Source organism: Mus caroli, unplaced genomic scaffold (assembly GCF_978045245.1).
Source record: "Mus caroli unplaced genomic scaffold, Mus_caroli_1 scaffold_6, whole genome shotgun sequence".
Classification (NCBI taxonomy): domain Eukaryota; kingdom Metazoa; phylum Chordata; class Mammalia; order Rodentia; family Muridae; genus Mus; species Mus caroli.
This window is the reverse complement of record NW_028227261.1, coordinates 40,202,531-40,222,858: the sequence shown is the minus strand read 5'-3', so window position 1 is coordinate 40,222,858 and position 20,328 is coordinate 40,202,531. Positions and strand designations below refer to the sequence as shown.

Genomic DNA, 20,328 nt, shown 5'->3' with positions numbered 1-20,328 from the left:
AGTTAATGTTACATGTTCTAAATCTATTTATAGTGTATATTTTAAGTGCCACCAACTAAGTTTTTTATAAGAGATAGTCTTCCTGCCACTTTATAAATACCATGTGGACCACAACAGTTAGAATATTTTTGGGTGGAACTTCCGTGATGAAAATGAACCATGTGGCACAAGCTTTTGATCCCAGCACTTGGGAGGCAGAGGCAGGAGGATTTCTGAGTTTGAGGCCAGCCTGGTCCACAGAGTGAGTTCCAAGACAGCCAGGGCTACACAGAGAAGCCCTGTTTCGAGAAACCAAAAAGAAAGAAAGAGAGAAGAGAGACAGAGAGAGGGAGAGAGACAGACAGAGAGAGAGAGAGAGAGAGAGAGAGAGAGAGAACGAGAACATCATGGATGGGCATTGTGAAACAAAAAGTATTGTTTCTGATTGTGTTTTTAATTTATTTTTGTTTTTCATTCATCGGTGTTTTACCTGCATGTATGTCTATGTGAGGGTGCCCTAAGCCCTAAAACTGAGGATACAAACAGCTATGAGCTGCTATGTGGGTACTGAGAATTGAACCTTGGATACTCTGGAAGAAGTCAGCACTCTTTTTTTTTTTTTTTTTTTATTTATTTATTTATTTATTATATGTAAGTACAGACACTCAGAAGAGGGAGTCAGATCTTGTTACAGATGGTTGTGAGCCACCATGTGGTTGCTGGGATTTGAACTCCGGACCTTCGGAAGAGCAGTCAGGTGCTCTTACCCACTGAGCCATCTCACCAGCCCCAGAAGTCAGCACTCTTAACCGCTACACATTACACCATCTCTCCAGTCCCCAAAGACCAGCAATAATGAAACTGAACTACTTAAACCAAAACCACTTTTTAATGCCTAACGAGCAATACACTATTAGACAAATTGTTCTATCTCAGTACCTTAAACTCTTTTTGTAAAATGCAACTGTATTAAATGCTCAGAGCTATTTTGCTAAAATGGTTGCACAGCATGGTGGTATGCAAGGTTTAATCCCAACAGACAGACAGACTAATCTCTTGAGTTCTAGGCCAGCCTAGTCTAAGGAAGGAGTTGCAGGACAGAGAAACCCTGTCTGAAAGACAAAAAAAAAAAAAAAATCAAAACAAAACAAACAAAAAACTAAAAAGTTGGCTGGGAAAGCTGGGCATACACCTTTAATTTTAGCACTTTGGAGACAAGAGGCCAATGATCTCTTGAGTTGGAAACCAGCATGGTCTCCAGAGTTCCAGGGTGGCTAGCGATAAACAGAGAAAACTCTTGTCCCCAAAGGAAAATAAAACAAACAGACAAAAGATGATTGGTTAAAAGCACTTTTGCCTGGCACCCACCTGGTTAACAACCATAATGCCAATTCCAAATCTTCTTCTAGCCTCTTCCTGAAGGCACCAAGCAAGTACAAATAAATATATACTCATACGCTTAAGGCTGGAGAAATAGTTCTGTAGTTAAAAGCAAGTACTGCAAACTCCAGGTCTAAAGAATCCAAAACCCTCTTTGAGCCTCTAAATTAATGGGCATGAATAAAACAACAAAAACCAAGAAACAAATATGTCAGCTTCTATGGAATCCAAAGACTAGCATAAGTCATAGAAAATTAAACCAACTAATGTTTTAAGACTATGAGACAAGGGGACTAGAGAGATGGCTTATCAGTTAAGAACACTGGATGCTCTCCCAGAGTACCAGGGTTCAATTCCCAGCACACTCATGGAAGCTCAACTATCTAACTCCATTTCCAGGAGATATGAAACCTTCACGTAGACAAATATGGAAGTAAAACACTAATGGTCAGCCAGGCATGGTGGCGCACACCTTTAATCTCAGCACTTGGAAGGCTGAGTTCGAGGCCAGCCTGGTCTACAGTGTGAGTTCCAGGACAGCCAGGGAGATACAGAGAAACCCTGAAACCAAAAACAAAAAAAACAAACAAACCACTAATGGTCATGGGGAAAAAAAAACTAATAATTAAAAAAGAAGAAGAGCTGGGCAGTGGTGGCACACTTCAATCCCAGCACTCGGGAGGCAGAGGCAGGTGGATTTCTGAGTTCAGAGGCCAGCCTGGTCTACAAAGTGAGTTCTAGGATAGCCAGGGCGACACAGAGAAACCCTGTCTCGAAAAACCAAGAGTTGAGTATGAGACAAACTAAGCAAAATTATTGTATTAAAGGTTATGTTTGAGTATAGTCAATTCCATTAGATCAGTTTATCTTTTTTGTTTTTCCAAACAGGGTTTATCTGTGTAGCCCTGGCTGTCCTCGATCTCAGAAATCCTCCTGTTTCTGCTTCCCAAGTGCTGGGGTTAAAGGCGTACACCACCACTGCCCGGATAGAACATTTCCCCCCTTCCCCCAGGCAATGAGAATATAAATCAGTAGAGCTCTTGCCAGAATGTGTGAAGTCTTGAGTTTTTAAGCCAATACTGAAGGATTCCAATATATCCTTTCTGGCAGGATAGTGAAAACATTGATCTTTCCAAAATTCTAGAAAATAAAGTAAAAGTGTTTACTTTCACCTACAGGTCAGCTTACAAGCACTTGTAACTCATGTTCCAGGTGATCTGATGCCCTCCTTCTAGCCTTGCTGACACCAGGCATGTACATGTCCAGACACATGCACACAAAACACCCATTCGTATGAACAAAAAATATATATTTTTTATTTATTATATATAATAAATATTTATATATTTATTATATATATATATTTTATAAACCCATTCATTTTTTTCCCGAAAACTTTCCAATACTTAACAGTTTACACTAATTAGTTTTTGAAAACTTGACACAAACTGGAGTTATCTGGGAAGAAGAATCTCAACTGAGACAAAGTGGAGACAACCTACACCGTCTATATGGGAAGGCCTTCAGTCCATTGTAGGCAGTACCACCTCTGAGCAGGTGGTCATGATAGTATAAGAAAGCAGGGGGCGCAAGACATTGAGAACAAGCTAGTAAGCAGTGTTCCTGCCCTGAATTCCCTCAATGATGGGAGTATGATCGGGACATGTAAGCCAAATAAACCCTTAATACTTAATCCAAGTTGGTTTAAGGGCATGATGCTATCACAGCAATAGTTGGTTTAAGGGCATGATGCTATCACAGCAATACAAGGGAATAAGACACCAGCACAGTACTAAATACCTCAGCCCAAAATTCATGAGTCCAGACAGAACAGAACAAAGGCAGGCCCAATGATTGTTGCAAACATCCAAGAATAACATTGTTCTACATGCTGAAAGAAGGAATCGGGCACAGGGCTGGAGATGGCTCAGCGGTTAAAAGCACAGAATGCTCTTCTGAAGGTCCTGAGTTCAAATCCCAGCAACCACATGTTGGCTCACAACCATCCGTAATGAGATCTAATGCCCTCTTCTGGAGTGTCTGAAAACAGCTACAGTGTACTTACATATAATACACAAATAAATCTTTAAAAAGGAAAGCAGAAACCTACAAAAGCTTGTAAGATTTTTTTTTCCTAGTGTGAATGAAAACACATGACTAACCTTCGATTACTATTAGGAAAAAAACCATCATAGAGACAACACATTCAGACAAAGTGATCAAATAAAAAAGGTAGTTTGAAGACTAAGATTACTAATCTGTTTCTTCAATAGATGGCCAACTCATGGCTCCCATCATATTCCAATCAGATAACAATGTTTGAAAAATGCTATTCTAATAAAAGATTTAGTAGCAGAAATTAAATCAAGAGCAGTCAAGCTGGAGAGAAGGTTGAGAGCTTTAAAAAGGCTGCTGCTGCTCTGGCAGAGAAACTGGGTTTGATTTCAAGTACCCAAACACTTGACAACTCACAAAGGTAGCCCAATACTTAATCATGGATTCCATAGGCACTTAGCACACATATGGCATATGTACATACTTTCAGGTGACATATTCATACACATAAAAAAATTAAAAAATAAAAACCCGGCCTGGCGTGGCGGCGCACGCCTTTAATCCCAGCACTCGGGAAGCAGAGGCAGGCGAATTTCTGAGTTTGAGGCCAGCCGGGTCTACAAAGTGAGTGCCAGGACAGCCAGGGCCACACAGAGAAACCCTGTCTCGAAAAACCAAAAAAATAAATAAATAATAATAATAAATAAATAAATAAATAAATAAAATAAAAACCAAACTGATAGCCCAGTAGAATAAGGGAATAGCTTAATGGTAATGTACTTGCTTTCCACCTAAAAGGTCTTAGAATTGAACCCAAGTAAATTTTTCAAGAGTTTCTCTGTATTCCTTCATGGATGTGTAGTACTCCCTCGGTAAAGCAGGCTGACATCTGCCTCCAAAATTCTGAGATTAAAGGTGTGCCCCACCACCAATCGTCTCTCAGGCATATTTTACATAATAAAAAGTAAAAAATGAATTAGTTTTCCTCTTAATCATTAGTGACTATGATGAAAATCACCTTATTCAAAAGTTAAATGAGGGCTGGTGAGATGGCTCAGTGGGTAAGAGCACCTGACTGCTCTTCCAGAGGTCCAGAGTTCAAATCCCAGCAACCACATGGTGGCTCACAACCATCTGTAACGAGATCTGGTGCCCTCTTCTGGAGTGTCTGAGGACAGCTACAGTGTACTTACATATAATAAATAAATAAATCTTTAAAAAAAAAAAAAAAAGTTAAATGAAATTACTCAGTGACATTTAGGTTTCAGAATTATAATAAAAACTCATCCACAGAAAATAAAAAGCCAGAGTTGTTTTCATGGTTCAGATAATTAGACATGAGATTTCACATATATTAGGTAAGTATTCTACCATCATACTCCTATACCCACCTCACCCTCAATCTTCCTTCTTTTTCCACATAGAAAACCTGTCACAAGTTTGTAAGCTCGGTACTACTGTTTTACAACAGAACATATACTTACAAAAGACTTGCTGCTTCCTGGAATGCATTAACAGCTGCTGGAATGTCACCCATCACCAGATGTTTCTGTCCTAATCCCAGTAGTTTCTTAGCTTCACTATCCACATCCAGACTGAAAGAAAAATATTTTATTTAGTGACAAATACTGTTTACATCAATATTAATTGGATATATTATATTCACACCATAATAGTTAAAAAGACCTAATAAATTAACCAAATAGATGCATACACCCATGATCACTGTAAAGGTAAAGGCAGGATGACTGAGAATGAGCTTCAACTCCAAGATACTATATGAAAAAAGAGAAGACCTGCTATGTCACATTTACTTAAAGAAAGAAAGAAAGAAAGAAAGAAAGAAAGAAAGAAAGAAAAGAAAAGAAAAGAAAAGAAAAGAAAAGAAAAGAAAAGAAAAGAAAAGAAAAGAAAAGAAAAAGAAATTAGGGCTGGCGAGATGGAAAAGAAAAAGAAATTAGGGCTGGCGAGATGGCTCAGTGGTTAAGAGTGCTGACTGCTCTTCCGAAGGTCCCGAGTTCAAATCCCAGCAACCACATGGTGGCTCACAACCATCCGTAACGAAATCTGATGCCCTATTCTGGAGTATCTGAGGACAGCTACAGTACTTACATATAATAAATTAATAAATCTTTAATAAAAAAGAAATTAAAAATGCAACTTTCACAAAACCTTACAAAACATGCTATTATAAATAAATGCTAATTACACAACAAAAGAACCACCAAGGAAACCAAAAGATATACACGCTTACTAGCTAAAATTAAAAGTAAAGCATATGGAAAAAAATAAACAGGTAGGGTTGAGAATGGAGATATAACCGCACTTTCCTAGCATGCACAGAGCTTTGGATTCAGTCTCTAGTACCATATACACAAAACATGGTTAGTAGATAACTATAATATCCATTCTCAGGTTATAGAGATGAGCCTACAGGAGACCCTGTCTCAAAAGTAGAAAGATTATGTGGTGCCACACAGCTTTGATCCCAGCACTTACAAGAAATACGCAAGCAGGCTAGGCAGTGGTGGCACACACCTTTAATCCCAGCACTTGGGAGGCAGAGGCAGGCGATTTCTGTGTTCAAGGCCAGCCTGGTCTACAGAGTGAGTTCTAGGACACCCAGGGCTATACAGAGAAACCCTGTCTCGAAAAACCAAATCAAAAACCAAAACAAAACAAAACAAAAAAACAGAAAAGAGCCAAATATTTCTATTTTCTCTGCTTCCACTCAGGATTCTCCAACTCAAAGCTTAAGTTTGGTGAAACATTCAAAGTTTAAAATGTACAAGGAGAAGCACTCTCGCACACGCTCTCTTTCTCTCTCTCTCTCTCTCTCTCTCTCTCTCTCACACACACACACACACACACACACACACACACACACACGGAACGAACGAACATGAACGAACGAAAGAAAGAAACAAAGAAAGAAAGAGAGAAAGAAAGAAAAGAGGGAGTGGAACAGAAGCCAAGTGTGGTGGTACATGCCTTTATTCCCAGAATTTAAGTAGGTGGATCTCTGAAAATTCACTGACACCCAAGACTACATAGTGAGACTGACTCAAAAACTAAAAGGAGGAAATATGGACCTAACTCACTTAATAGCATTTGTCTAGTATGCAAACACAGAAAACTCTGGGTTTAATCTCAAGCACTGCATAAAAGCAGGTATGGTACCACAGACCTGTGATCTCAGCAGTTGGAAGGAGGCAAAAAATTTAAAATTTTAAGGTCATCACAGGAAATACAGGGAGACTAAAGCCAACCAGTGTTATATGAAACCCTCTAGAAGGAGGGGTAATACCCTAAATAAATGAGTTAGGTGTGGTGGCCTGTGCTTTTGATCCCAGAAGAGGCAAGCAGACCTCTGAGAATTCACGGCCAGACTAGTCAGCATAGTAAGTTCCAGGACAGCCAGGGCTGTTATACAGAGAAACTCTGTCTGGGTGAATAAGCAAACTAAATAAATAGGAGGCTACAGTATTAGCTCAGTGGGTAAATATTTTGTTGAACAAGCATGAGAACTGGAGGTGGATCCCTAAGACCCTCTTAAACGCAGTGTAGACCAACTTGTATTTCCAGTACTTAGAAAGTAGAGAAGGAATCCTACTCAGCAAGATCTGGGTTCAGTTGAGAGATCTGTATTCAATAAATGATCAAAGATTCCCAATTATCAACCTTGTGCCTTTGACTGAACATGTGTGCACACAACACACACACCATACAAATATACAAGCACATATACAAAGTAGGCATGCCACAAACATAAAAATAAAATTAAAAAAAAAAATTAAAGCATGGCAACATACCCTTTTATCCCAGCACTGAGAAGGCATAGATAGGCATAGGTCAGCATGGTCTACATGGTCTGTTCCAAGTGAGTCAGGGCTAAAATAAGGCCTTGTTCTCAGAAGGGGAAACATGGTACATGTTGGGATGTGAGTGATACAGAGAGGCTAGAAACAGCTCAGTATAAACATTGGACCTAGATTCAATTCCCAGCACCCATATGGCATCTAATTCAAGGGGATCTAGTAACCTATTTTGGCTTCCAAGTAACACTAGGTACACAGTACATAAATGAACATGTAGAAAAAACACCTATAGCCGGGCGTGGTGGCGCACGCCTTTGATCCCAGCACTCAGGAGGCAGAGGCAGGCGGATTTCTGAGTTCGAGGCCAGCCTGGTCTACAAAGTGAGTTCCAGGACAGCCAGAGCTATACAGAGAAACCCTGTCTCGAAAAAACCAAAAACACCTATACATATAAAATAGCAAAAAATAATAAGTAAATTTAAAAAAATGTTTCGGGGCTGGTGAGATGGCTCTTCCGAAGGTCCAGAGTTCTAATCCCAGCAACCACATGGTGGCTCACAACCATCCGTAACGAGATCTGGCGCCACTCTTCTGGAGTGTCTGAAGACAGCTACAGTGTACTTATATATAATAAATAAATAAATCTTTAAAAATAAATAAATAAATAAATAAATGCTTCGAAGAGGTGTATGTGGTTGTGACTAAGTTGGGAAAATGTCTACCTATGGATGAATCCTTAGATTTAAAGCCTAGAATAGCATAAAACCAGTATGGTGGTATAAATCCCCGGTTACATAGCAAGTTAAAGACCAGCCAGGGTTAATGATGCATACTCGTAATCCCAGCATTAAAGGAATGGGAGTGGGTCTCACAAGCCACATTGACAGGCCATGAACTGAAGCTAAAGGCAATCAGCCTTCTTATTTCAACTCACAGAATCCAATTAAGAGCTAACATGCTTCTTACCACGTTTTTTTAAAGTCACTTCTAATTTCAAAAATGATTTAATGAAATTAGAAGTGTCTTTAAACTATTGGGGCATGGTCAAATTCACCGATGGTCAAAAATACTTTTCCAAATCTTGAAAAAACAAAAAAAAAATTTCTAAAAGTTTAAATTATTTTTAAGGTTTTGTTGTTTGTGGGTTGCTTTTTGGTGGGGGGGACCCAAAATAACTCCTATCTTAGCATTCCATGTGCTGGGTGTCCTAGTTAGCTTTAGCTGTCAACTAGACATACCCTAGAATCACCTGAGTGTCAACTGAGAAATAGCCGAGAGTCAGACTGGCCTGTGGGGCCAGCCCATTGAGGGCAGCACCATCCTTAGAAAGATGGAACTCCACTGCAAACAAAGAAACAAAAACAAAAAACAAAGTTGCTGAGCATGAGCCTGTAAGCAAACCAAAGAAGAAAACAGCAGTGTTTCCATGTCTTCCACTCTGATTTTCCTGATTGATGATTGAAGTGTTAAAAGCCCAACAAATCTCTTCTTCCCCAGGTTGCTTTTACTCAATGTTTTAAGATAACAGGGGTTACTTACAAAATGTAAGCTCAATTTTTTTTTCTGTTACTGGAGGCTAAACCTTGATTCTCATGCATTCAAAGAAAGCACACTAACAATTAAGCTACATTGGAAATCTTAATTTTCATTTACCTCAAATTTTATTACTAGAAACAACACTGAGTTGATTCCCCCAAGGAATGCTCTCATTTTGGACAAAATATCCTCCAAATATCCCGGTATTTGAAAAATCTGTTAGCAGTTCATAATGGTCATCATGGCCCATCCTTTTTTATGTTGAAGGGATATCAGGTTTACCTACTACTGTGTTTACATTAGTGCCAATTAAAAAATTAAAGGTGCAAATTTTCTTTATAAAAATGATATAAATGGCCGGGCAATGGTGGTGCACACCTTTCATCCCAACACTTGGGAGGCAGAGGCAGACAGATTTCTGAGTTTGAGGCTAGCCTGGTCTACAGAGGGAGTTCCAGGACAGCCAGGGCTACACAGAGAAACCCTGTCTTGAAAAACAAAACAAAACAAAAAACCTAAACGAATCCCTGAACAGGTTTTGCTGACCCTAGAGGCATCTAAGAAAAGGAGAGGAGCAGAAGATACCATTCCAAAGATACTACTATGAGAAAAGCCTTCAGATTTTATTCCCAGTGAGCAGATATAAACTGTTTCAGATATAAACATAATTGTATCATATAACCTTACCTCTCCATTTTATCTGCCGAGGTAGAAGGAGCAGGAGCATCTTCAATTCTATAATCAAATAAAAAAGAAAAAAATACAATGGAAGCTCTTTTTAGCTTGGATATTAAGTAATATCAGAAAAATATAAACACATAAAAGAAATTTTCATGTTTTAAGCAACACATATCTTGGAGGACTGGTGGTATATGCTTTAATCCAAATACTCTATGGTAAGGCAGGTGGATTTCTGAGTTCTAGGCCAGCCTGGTCTACAGAGTTCCAGGACAGCCAGGGCTACACAGAGAAACTGTATCAAAACAAAACACACAAAGCAAATATTTAATGGCACATATACATTATTAAGTTCAATTCTTTGGTGAGTGGGTAAAGTCATACTTGCTTCCAAGCATGACAACTTAATTAAGTAAAACTTAACTAAAACTAATTAAGTAACTTAATCTAAATCACTGAAACAAGTAGCAACTTTCCTACAAAGAACCAGAAAAAAACAGGCACGATAATTTAAAAAGCAGTACTTTCAAGTACAGGACTCAATAAAGCAAGCTATGTACCAGATCTTAGAATGGCCTTTTAGGTTCTTATATACAAACTCTACAGCAAATAGTTATATTCCAATTGATTATGTTTCACAGATACTAAGCAAAATCTTCAAATGCTAAACTTAAAGTGATCTACCACTGAGTTACTACCTTCATCCTCTATCAAAGGACTACAAGATTATGCTGATACAAGGGAAAAGGAACAAATTTATTAAACTACCATGATTAAAGTACATTTTTATTTATTTCCAATGTGTATCAGATAAAATAGAATATATGTCACAGGGCAATGTCAGATTATGCTGTGTTTCTTTTTTTTTGTTGTTTTTTGTTTGTTTGTTTGTTTTTTGAGACAGGGTTTCTCTGTGTAGCCTTGGCTGGCCTGGAACTCACTCTGTAGACCAGGCTGGCCTCGAACTCAGAAATCCGCCTGCCTCTGCCTCCCAAATGCTGGGACTAAAGGCGTGCGCCACCATGCCCGGCCTATGCTGTGTTTCTAACTACATTAAAGCTTTGTACATCTCATTGTATATACCGTTAACAGTTTACACAACACTATATGAATTCACCTCTGCCACAGAAGTAATGGAATTAATAAAGGTGTGTCACACTTAGGCCTGAAAATTAATTTTATGTGTTTAATTTTAATTGACCATACTCACAACAACAGGCAAGTAATTTGCAGGGTTTGGTGGTTGATGCTGTAATTAATCCCAACACTCAGGAAGAGACAAGAGGATTAAAAAAATAAATAAAACATTTGGGGCTGGCAAGATAGCTCAACAGGTAAAAGTGCTTGCTTGCAGGACTGAGAACAAGTTTAAGTCCCCAGAACTCACTCCTGAAAAGTGTCCCTGACGACAGGAGCACTCTGGCACCACACTTTATACATATATAACACAACAATAAATAACCTTAATATTTTTCAAAAATATACTTTTTTCTGAGACACAGTTTTTCTGTGTAGCCTTGGCTATCCTGGATCTAGCTCTATAAGCTAGGCTGGCCTCAAATTCATTGAGATCCGCCTGCCTCTGACTCCCCAGGAATGAAATTATGTATTCCACTACCATGAAGCTCAAAAATATGCTTGTTAAATAAACTATAAGGCTAGGAACAGTGGCCCATGCTTTTAAACCCAGTACTTGGGAAGCAGAAGTAAGTCTTAGTTTGAAGCCAGCATAGCCTACATTGTGAGTTCCAGGCTAGATAGAGCTATGTAGTAAAACCCTGGGTTTTTTTTGTTTTGTTTTTTTCAAAGATAAAATAATCCCAGCACTTGGGAGGCAGAGGCAGGTGGATTTCTGAGTTTGAGGCCAGCCTGGTCTACAGAGTGAGTTCCAGGACAGCCAGGACTATACAGAGAAACCTGGTCTCAGAAAAAAATAAAAATAAAAAAATTTTTAAAATTTAAATTTAAAAAAAAAAAAAATAGTAGCCGGGTGTGGTGGCACACACCTTTAATCCCGGCACTCGGGAGGCAAAGGCAGGCGAATTTCTGAGTTTGAGGCCAGCCTGGTCTACATAGTGAGTTCCAGGACAGCCAGAACTACACAGAGAAACCCTGTCTCGAAAAAACAAAAACAAAAACAAAAATTACAGTATGGATAATATACTTTGAGGCCTACTTGGGGACACCCCAACTAGGGGCTAAAGAGATTTATCAGTGGTTAAGAGCACTGGCTGTTCTTATGAAGGACTAGGCTGGGTTCCCAATTCCAATATGGTGTCTGACAACCTTCCAAAATTCCTTATCTAGAGGTTCAGAAAGCCTCTACTTTCCACAGGAATTGTATGTGCACTGTGCTCAACATACATACAGGCAAAATCCATACATGTAAAAAAAAACCTTTAAAGAGAGCCAGGTATAGCTGGGCAGTGATGGCACTTGTCTTTAATCCCAGCCCTTGGAAAGCAGAGGCAGGCTAGGCAAGCATGGTCTACAGAGCTGAGTTCTAGGAGAGCCTGAGCTATACAGAGAAATCCTGCTTCAAAAAAACAAAGGAGTGAGAATATCAAGTGATTCTAATAGGAAACTAACCAGTACAATACGGAAATAGCTAAAAAGAAATAATAAAGAGGACTGGAGAGATGGCTCAACAGTTAGAGCACTGGAGGCTCTTCAAGAGGTCCTGAGTTCAATTCCCAGCAACCACATGGTGGCTCACAACCATCTGTATGTAATAGGATCCAACGTCCACTTCTTGTGTTACTGTGACAAATGACTCTACTCACATACATAAAATAAATAAATCTTTTAAAAAACGATAAAGAAAAATCCTGTGTAGTGTGGTGTTTTCAATTAGCTAATATTCACAATGTGGGGAAAGCATGGTACATACTGTATAATCTCAATTACCCAAGTGTGTGTACGCTTGCAGGATCTAGAACGACACATTAAGCTGAACTGCTTGTGACTGGGTAACTTTGTTATTGCTTTCTTGTGTTTTGTTTCCTGTAATGCATATACTAAAAAAATAAATCTTCTTTAAAGAAAAAAGGATAAAGAAATGTTTAATGATTTTTTTAAAGATTTTTTTTCATTGTGTGCTATGATGAGAAAGGGGAACAATGTGCATGCATACCAGAGTACACATAGGGAAAACACTTTAGCCATCTCCAGCTACCCTTCATAATATTGTAAATCCAACCATTTTGTAGTGTTTAAATGGAAAATACAGATGTCACATGAAAAAAAAGACTAAGAGACTAAGAATGCAGCAGCCAATAAACAGCCCTGGCTGTCTTGGAACTCAACTGTAGACCAGGCTGACCTTTAACTCAGAGATCCACCTGCCTCTGCCTCTTCAGTGCTGGGATTAAAGCCATGTGGCCACCACTGCCAGGCAAGACATAAAATTCAAATTGAACAGCAAGAGGCTGGTATAGGCATTTGCTATGCTAGAAAGATGGCTAAAGTGTTAAAGAGCACATGTGGGTTCAGTTTCCAGCATCCACATGGTGGCTAATAACCACCAGTAACTCCAACTCCAGTAGATCCAACATCCTCTTCTAGCTTCACATGGCATACACTCACAGACACACACATAAAGAAAAACCCAGCCGGGTGTGGTGGAGCACACCTTTGATCCCAGCACTCGGGAGACAGAGGCAGGTGGATTTCTGAGTTCAAGGACAGCCTGGTCTACAAAGTGAGTTCCAGGACAGCCAGGTCTATACAGAGAAACCCTGTCTCAAAAAACAAACAAAAAAAAAAAGTAGGCATGTAATTTTCTGTAAATACCCATTCAGGAAGGAAGCTGATAATTACTTCACCAACAGCCAAAGTTTAACTAAACACAAATGAATACATGAAAATCTCTGTAAAGTTTGTTTATACGGTCATTTAAAAAAAAAGAAAAAAAAAAGCTGGGGGCTATCGAGTTGGCTCAGCAGGTAAGAGCACTGACTGCTCTTCTGAAGGTCCTGACTTCAAATCCCAGTAACCACGTGGTGGCTGGCTCACAACCATCTGTAATGAGATCTGTCTCCCTCTTCTGATGGTCTGAAGTCAGCTACAGTGTATATGTATAATAATAAATCTTTGGGCCAGAGCAAGCAGGGACTGAGGGAGTGGAGTTGACCAGAGCGAGCAGAAGTCCTAAAAATTCATTTCCCAACAACCATGTGAAGGCTCACAATCATCTGTACAGATAGCTTACAGATAGCTTATGTACTTTCAGACATAAAATAAATAAATCTTAGAGCAGCTGGCCAGGCAGTGGTGGGGCACACCTTTAACCCCAGCACTTGGGAGGCAGAAGCAGGAGGATTTCTGAGTTTGAGGCCAGCATAATCCACACAATGAGTTCCAGGACAGCCAGGGCTACACAAAGAAACCCTGTCTTGAAGAAAAACAAAAACAAAAGAGGCTGAAGGTTGTGGTATACTCCTTTAATCCCAGCACTTGGGAGGCCAAGGCAGCCAGGGCTACACAGAAAAACACAGTCTGGAAATCTGAGGAAGGAAAAAAGCTGAAGATCCCAAGAGATGCTAGGCATTCCCAAACTGTAAAGTACTGGAAGGAAAGGGATCCTCAACGTAATACAAGCAGCTGTTCAGAAAGCACTATAAATGGAGTTTCTTTCTGTAATAATACCTACCGAATTCCTAAACTTAATCTACTCTGACCCTAAAAATATCAATGAAGAGGACATAGGAAATTAGAATCTGAGGGTAAAACTGCATTTTCCAAAATGGTTGAGTGGTTTGAGAACCACTGATTTTCAAGAACCCACTAGGAAAGGAACCAAAAGGTGATAGGGTAAACTGTATGGAGTGAAATGTCATCTAAAACATAAACCTATAGAAAAACCACTCAACTATCTCACAGACACCTTTACTTTTACCCAAGGCAAAACTTCTAAATGCTCAAGGAACAGAAAAAAAAAAAAATAGAATCAAGGACCTAAAAAAGGCAAGGTAAACTGGAAAATCGAACCTGTATGGAAAATAACTTCTTTCCTCGAACTGATGCTTCTGTGCACATGGAGAGATCATGTTAGATTAGCACTTTAAAGCTCTCAAATCAGGCATTCCTCCTTTGGGGTCCTTCCGCTTAGCAAACTCATCTAGCAAGTAAACACTAGACTGATAGCTACATACAGCCTTTACCGAAGACACTACGCAAGTGAAGCAACAAAATCCCCGTCCCACATACCGAAACCCTAACGAATCAAGACACTTCTCCGCAAAGGTTAAGAGTTACAAAGCTTCAGTCCTGTAGCCACCCTCACGATTACTGTAAACCTGGTAGGAGTATATAATAAAATTCACTGCGCCCCACCGACCCAGTAAAAGCAGCATCCACTCCAAACAATGGAGTTTTCCCGCCTCCTATAGGCCCCGCCCACTCCTAAGAGCCAAGACGGTCGGCGTGCAAAGCCCCGCCCTCTGATAGGCCCCACCCACCCGCGTCCCCTGTTCCAAGCCTTCATCCTCGTGTGGGATTTTTTTTTTTTTTTTTTTTTTTTTTTTGGCGCCAAATCTGTTGGCCAATTTCTCGGTTCGTCTACAGACTCTCTACAGAGACACACCCTAGGAGTGCGCGGTCAGGAGGGGCTCAAGGACCGACTGGAGCCGGGCCCCGCCTACCTACCGGCAACCTCGGGCAGGGGGTGGAAGAAAAGGGGCCGGCGATGGAGCCAGCCACCGCTGCCCCCGGCAAGATGGCGGCCGTGAAAAGCCGGGCAGGGGGCGCCAGCCACCCGCCGTTACCGCTGGTGCGCCAGCTCTTCGCAAGTAGGGCTTCTCCACAGAGCAACCCACTCCGGACGGCGCCGCCGTTGTTCGGGGGAAGGCAGCTGTCCCACCCACCAGCCCGTCCCGCCCGCGAAGCCAAGTCCCCCGACTCTCCCTGAGGACTGGCCTCAAGCTCGCCCCAGTCCTGCTTACTTGTCAGCGGAAACCAGCTCCGCGGCGATGGCAGCAGCGGCTGTAGACTCTGTGGCCATCGTTCCCCTGAGGTGGTGGGCCAGTGGGCAGAACACTGCCTGCGAAGAAAACCAGAGAATTCCGGACAGCAGAGACTTACTCAGGTAGAGAAAATGGCAGATTGGAGACCCCGCGCGGTTGAGGCCCTCTTATATACCAGGTCCCTTGTCCCGCCCATCCACTTCCGGATCCTCCCCCCTCGGGTTTAAAGGACTAGGACTCAACACCTTTCTGTCACAAGGACACAGCCCTGTATCCCTTCCCGTTTGGGTATCTTCCCGCCCTGGCCCGTTTTTCCTTAAAAAAAGAAAAAAGAAAAAGAAAGTAAGATAGAAAGGAAAAAGAAAACAAAAATCAAACAACTTCCTGCTTCTGTATCTAGCTAGTCGTGATAGAAACAAAATCTCAGTACTACAACTTCTGAGTGGGAGCCAGCCTAGAGATTCCACAATTAAGTGGAGCCAGTGAGTCTCTGCGACTGTGGAAAAAGTAGTCCCGAAGGTGTCTTTCTGACGGGGATACCCGAGAAGGTGACAGGTATTCCCTATGTCCTCTCAGTCTTAACGGATGGAAACGCAAGAGCTGAGCACGAGTACAGCAGCAACGGCTAGAACTGACCAGACAGACGCGTGGCTCTGGGCCTCAGCAACTACTGACGAAACAATATGCTGCTCTAGGATTGGCTACAGATAAAACTATCGCGCTTGATTCAAAACTCTAGAGGGGGAAAGGGATGCTGCAGGTGTTTACATCCACCGCCTTTGACTGATCCAATCCGTTGCTGCCAACATCTTACTTAACCCACGTCCAAGTTGTTAAACTAAATCCTGTACTTAAAACACTTTAAATATTTTAGCTGTCTCTCTTTTTTTTTTTCTTCTTTCATATATATTAGGTAGGGACTCACAGTATATCCCTGGCTAGCCTGAAACTTGCTATTTAGACCGACTGATCTCTAACCCACAGACATCTGCCTGCCTGTGATTGCAAGAGCTGGGATTACAGGTGAGCACCACCACACAGGCCTTCTTTTACAACAGTTTGTAACTCCAGTTCCAAGGCATTCAATCAATGCCTTCCTATGACCACCAGAGCCACTAGGCACACACAAGGTACACATATATGTATGCAAGTACACTCATACACGTTAAATAAAAGTAAATGTGGCTGGAAAATTAGCTAGGATGTTAAGAGTGCTTGTTATTCTTGCAAAGGATCCTGTTTCAATTCCCAGCACCCACAAGGAGCCTCACCACGTCGTTAAGCTCCAGGCATGCATGCATATGGTGCACAGACATGTATGCGGGTAAAACATTTATTCACACAAAATGAAAAAAAAAAAGAACTAAAAATGAATAAATAGAAATAAGTGGCCGGGCGTGGTGGCGCACGCCTTTAGTCCCAGCACTCGGGAGGCAGAGGCAGGCGGATTTCTGAGTTCGAGGCCAGCCTGGTCTACAAAGTGAGTTCCAGGACAGCCAAGGCTACACAGAGAAACCCTGTCTCAAAAAACCAAAAAAAAAAAAAAGAGAAATCGATTCCCAGGGAGCTGGGATTACAGGTAGTTGTGAACCTTTAGATATAAGTGCTAGGAACCAAACTCCAGTCCCTCAGAAGTTACAAGTATTCTTAACTGATGACCCACCTTTCCAGCAACTGCTGTTACATGTTTTAGTTAACTGCCAGATCTTTAATTTTCCTTTGAAATTTGTTTGTTTGTCAATGTTAAATAGGATGAGATATTTGAGTCATGAAATTAACAAAAAATTAAGGCAGGGCAGTGGTGGCACATGCCTTTAGTCCTAGTATTTGGGAGACAGGAGGATCATTGAGTTCAAGACCAACCTAGTCTAAAGAGCAAGTTCTCAGGACAGCTAGGGCTACACAGAAAAATGCTGTCTCAAAAAACAAAAACAAACAAACAAACAAAAAACCCAAAAAACATTTAATTGACTTTTTTTTTTTTTTTTTGGTTTTTCGAGACAGGGTTTCTCTGTGTAGCCTTGGCTGTCCTGGAACTCACTGTGTAGACCAGGCTGGCCTCGAACTCAGAAATCCACCTGCCTCTGCCTCCCGAGTGCTGGGATTAAAGGCGTGCGCCACCACGCCCGGCTTTAATTGACTTTTAAAAAAATATATTTGTTTATTTATTTTATGTATATGAGTACACTGTAATTGTCTTCAGACACACTAGAAGTGGGCATCAGATCCCATTACAGATGGTTGTGAGCTACCACATGGTTTCTGGGAATGGATCTCAGGACCTCTGAAAGAGCAGTCAGTGCTCTTAACCACTGAGCCATCTTCTCCAGCCCCAAACTGACTTATTTCATGTATATGAGTGTTTTACCTACATATTATGCCTGTGCCTGATGTCCATGAAAGAGAAAAAGGTGTAAGATCCCCTGAGCCTGGAGTTACAGACAGTTGTAAGCTAATGTGTGGGTGCTGGGACTCAAACCCGCAGCTTCACGAGAGCAACAAGTTCTGTTCAACACGGAATCAACTTCCCAGCTCCCTTTCTTAAAAACCGTTTGGTTTTGTTTGAGGCAGAGTCTCACTCTGCAGGTCTGGCTGGCTTTGAATTCAGAGAGCCACCTTCCTCTGCCTTTGAGTGCTGTAATGAAAGTATTACACTACCATGCCTATCATGTTTGTTTTGTTTTAGTAATTCTGCAACCGACCCATAGCCTCAGATCCCAAAATAAGTTTTGTTTTGTTGCTGTTGGGTTTGTTTGTCTGTTTGTTTGTTTTTGTTGGGGGTGGGGGAAGTGAGACAATGTTTCAGTACGTAGCCCTGCTGATCTGGAACTTGCTATATAGTTCAGTCTGGCCTTAAACTCAAAGATCCCCCCTGCGTCTACCTCCTGAGCACTGGGATTAATGGTGTGTGCCACCATGCCTTTTGTTTATTTGTTGTTGGTTTTTTTGAGACAGTTTCATAGAGCTGAGCCTAGCTTCCAACTTTATGTAACCAAGGATGACCTTGAATTCCTGATCCTTCTACCTCCACCTCCCGAGTGCTGAGATTGTAGCTGTATGGTACCACACCCAATTTTTCTGGGGTTTTTGAGACAGAATCTAACACAGCCAGTATGAGATTGAGTTAAACCTTGCCTCAAAAAGAAAAAGGAAGCCAGGCGGTGGTGGCTCACGCCTTTAATCTCAGCACTTGGGAGGCAGAGGCAGGCGGATTTCTGAGTTCAGTTCGAGGCCAGCCTGGTCTACAGAGTGAGTTCCAGGACAGCCAGGGCCACACAGAGAAACCCTGTCTCAAAAAACCAAAAATAAAAAGAAAGGTTCTTTGGAGCAACTGTCTGTGTTGTATGGAAATCGGCAGGCAGTTCAGTTCACAGGTTCACAGTAGCCACTCGATCCACTCACAGACACTTCATGGATACACCAGCAGTCCAGGTAGAGTTCAGATAGCAAACACTCGGCAGCAGTGGCGCTCCCTAGCAGAGACAGCCAGGCCTCAGCCTCCGTACAGTCCGCCACAGGAGGGACCAGCAGGAGCATGTGGAGAAGCTCTCAGCTGTGCCTCTCAGTGAAGTGAAGATCAGTGAAGACAAGAGACCAACAAGTGTTGCACAGCTAGCTTTCCACCTCCGTCACTCTCCATTAAGTTCTATTTATATCCCTGCAAACATCACATGTCCTCCAAGGGTCTTGCCTGAGCAGGTGTCTTGCTTTATGCACGTGCACGTGCCTCAGCTGACATGACTCTGCCAATCAGAAGCACCAAAGAAACTGCAGCATGCCACCAGAAGTTTTTATCTCTATGGAGTCCTGACAAATGAAGCTCAACTACACAGCAGTGTAAGGTGGACCAACACATGTGTGTCACTAGCAAAGAATCCATCATGTGTCCTTTCATGTGCTTGCTTTAGCAGAACATCCTTTCTCCTGTGCCTGCTTCAGCCAAATGTTCCTTCAACAGTCTGCCTTAGCCTTGTCACCTGTGTCCACTCTAGGAACACATTCCTTCACATGATTGCCCAGCAAAACACCATCCAGCAGGACTGACTTTCCAAAGAATCATTCAGGCTTCACTTCCGATGAAGTCATTAGGATGTGTCTTAAATCCTCCTTTTTTAAAAAAAGGTTTATTTACTATATATAAGTACACTGTAGCTTTCTTCAGATACACTAGAAGAGGGCATTGAGATCTCATTACAGATGGTTGCCAGCCACCATGTGGGAACTCCTCTGGAAGAACAGTCAGTGCTCTTAACTGCTGAGCCATCTTTCCAGCCCAGGATGGGTCTTAAATCCTATAAGTGGTATACCGATATGAAATTGGAGTGTGGAGTGCCTTTAAACCCAGTACTAGGGAGGTAGAGACATGCCTATTTCTGGGAGTTTTAGGCCATCATGATCTACATATCAAGTTCCAGAATGGCTCCTGTAGTGAGACCTCATCTCAGATAGATAGATAGATAGATAGACCAGAATGGATCCTGTAGTGAGACCTCATCTCAGATAGATAGAGAGTTAGATAGACCAGAATGGATCCTGTAGTGAGACCTTATCTTAGATAGATAGATAAATAGATAGATAGACCAGAATGGATCCTGTTGTGAGACCTCATCTCAGATAGATAGAGAGTTAGATAGACCAGAATGGATCCTGTAGTGAGACCTTATCTTAGATAGATAGATAAATAGATAGATAGATAGATAGATAGATAGATACAATATTGAGAAAGCCGACAAAATGGCTAATCAGGACAGAGGACCTGAATTTAATCCCTTGATCCCATGAAATGTCAAGGGAGAACAGCCAAGAATTGTCTTCTAACTTCCACACCATTCTACCATTGAGCTCCATCTCTGCCCTGGCTTCCTTTGTTTTAATTCCTTAATACAAGAGGAAGCTGTAGAATCATTTAGAACTACAAC

The 20,328-nt window shown here is 41.3% G+C and overlaps 1 protein-coding gene across 5 annotated transcripts in view; it reads right to left on the bottom strand.

Moving 5' to 3' along the window:
• Window positions 1–16,026, bottom strand: part of Nasp (nuclear autoantigenic sperm protein) — a 28,992-nt gene extending 12,966 nt beyond the window's left edge. Inside the window, exons 1-4 of one of the 5 annotated variants that reach the window (XM_085839062.1) lie at window positions 15,950–16,026; window positions 15,389–15,486; window positions 9,456–9,503; window positions 4,899–5,009 (exon numbers count right to left, since the gene is read on the bottom strand). In XM_085839062.1, the coding sequence (XP_085695188.1) occupies window positions 4,899–5,009; window positions 9,456–9,503; window positions 15,389–15,447 (218 nt within the window). In that variant the 5' untranslated portion in view covers window positions 15,448–15,486; window positions 15,950–16,026. The other 4 variants (XM_085839061.1, XM_085839059.1, XM_085839060.1 and 1 more) reach the window with 4 other exon arrangements.
• Between the last annotated feature and the right edge of the window lie 4,302 nt (window positions 16,027–20,328).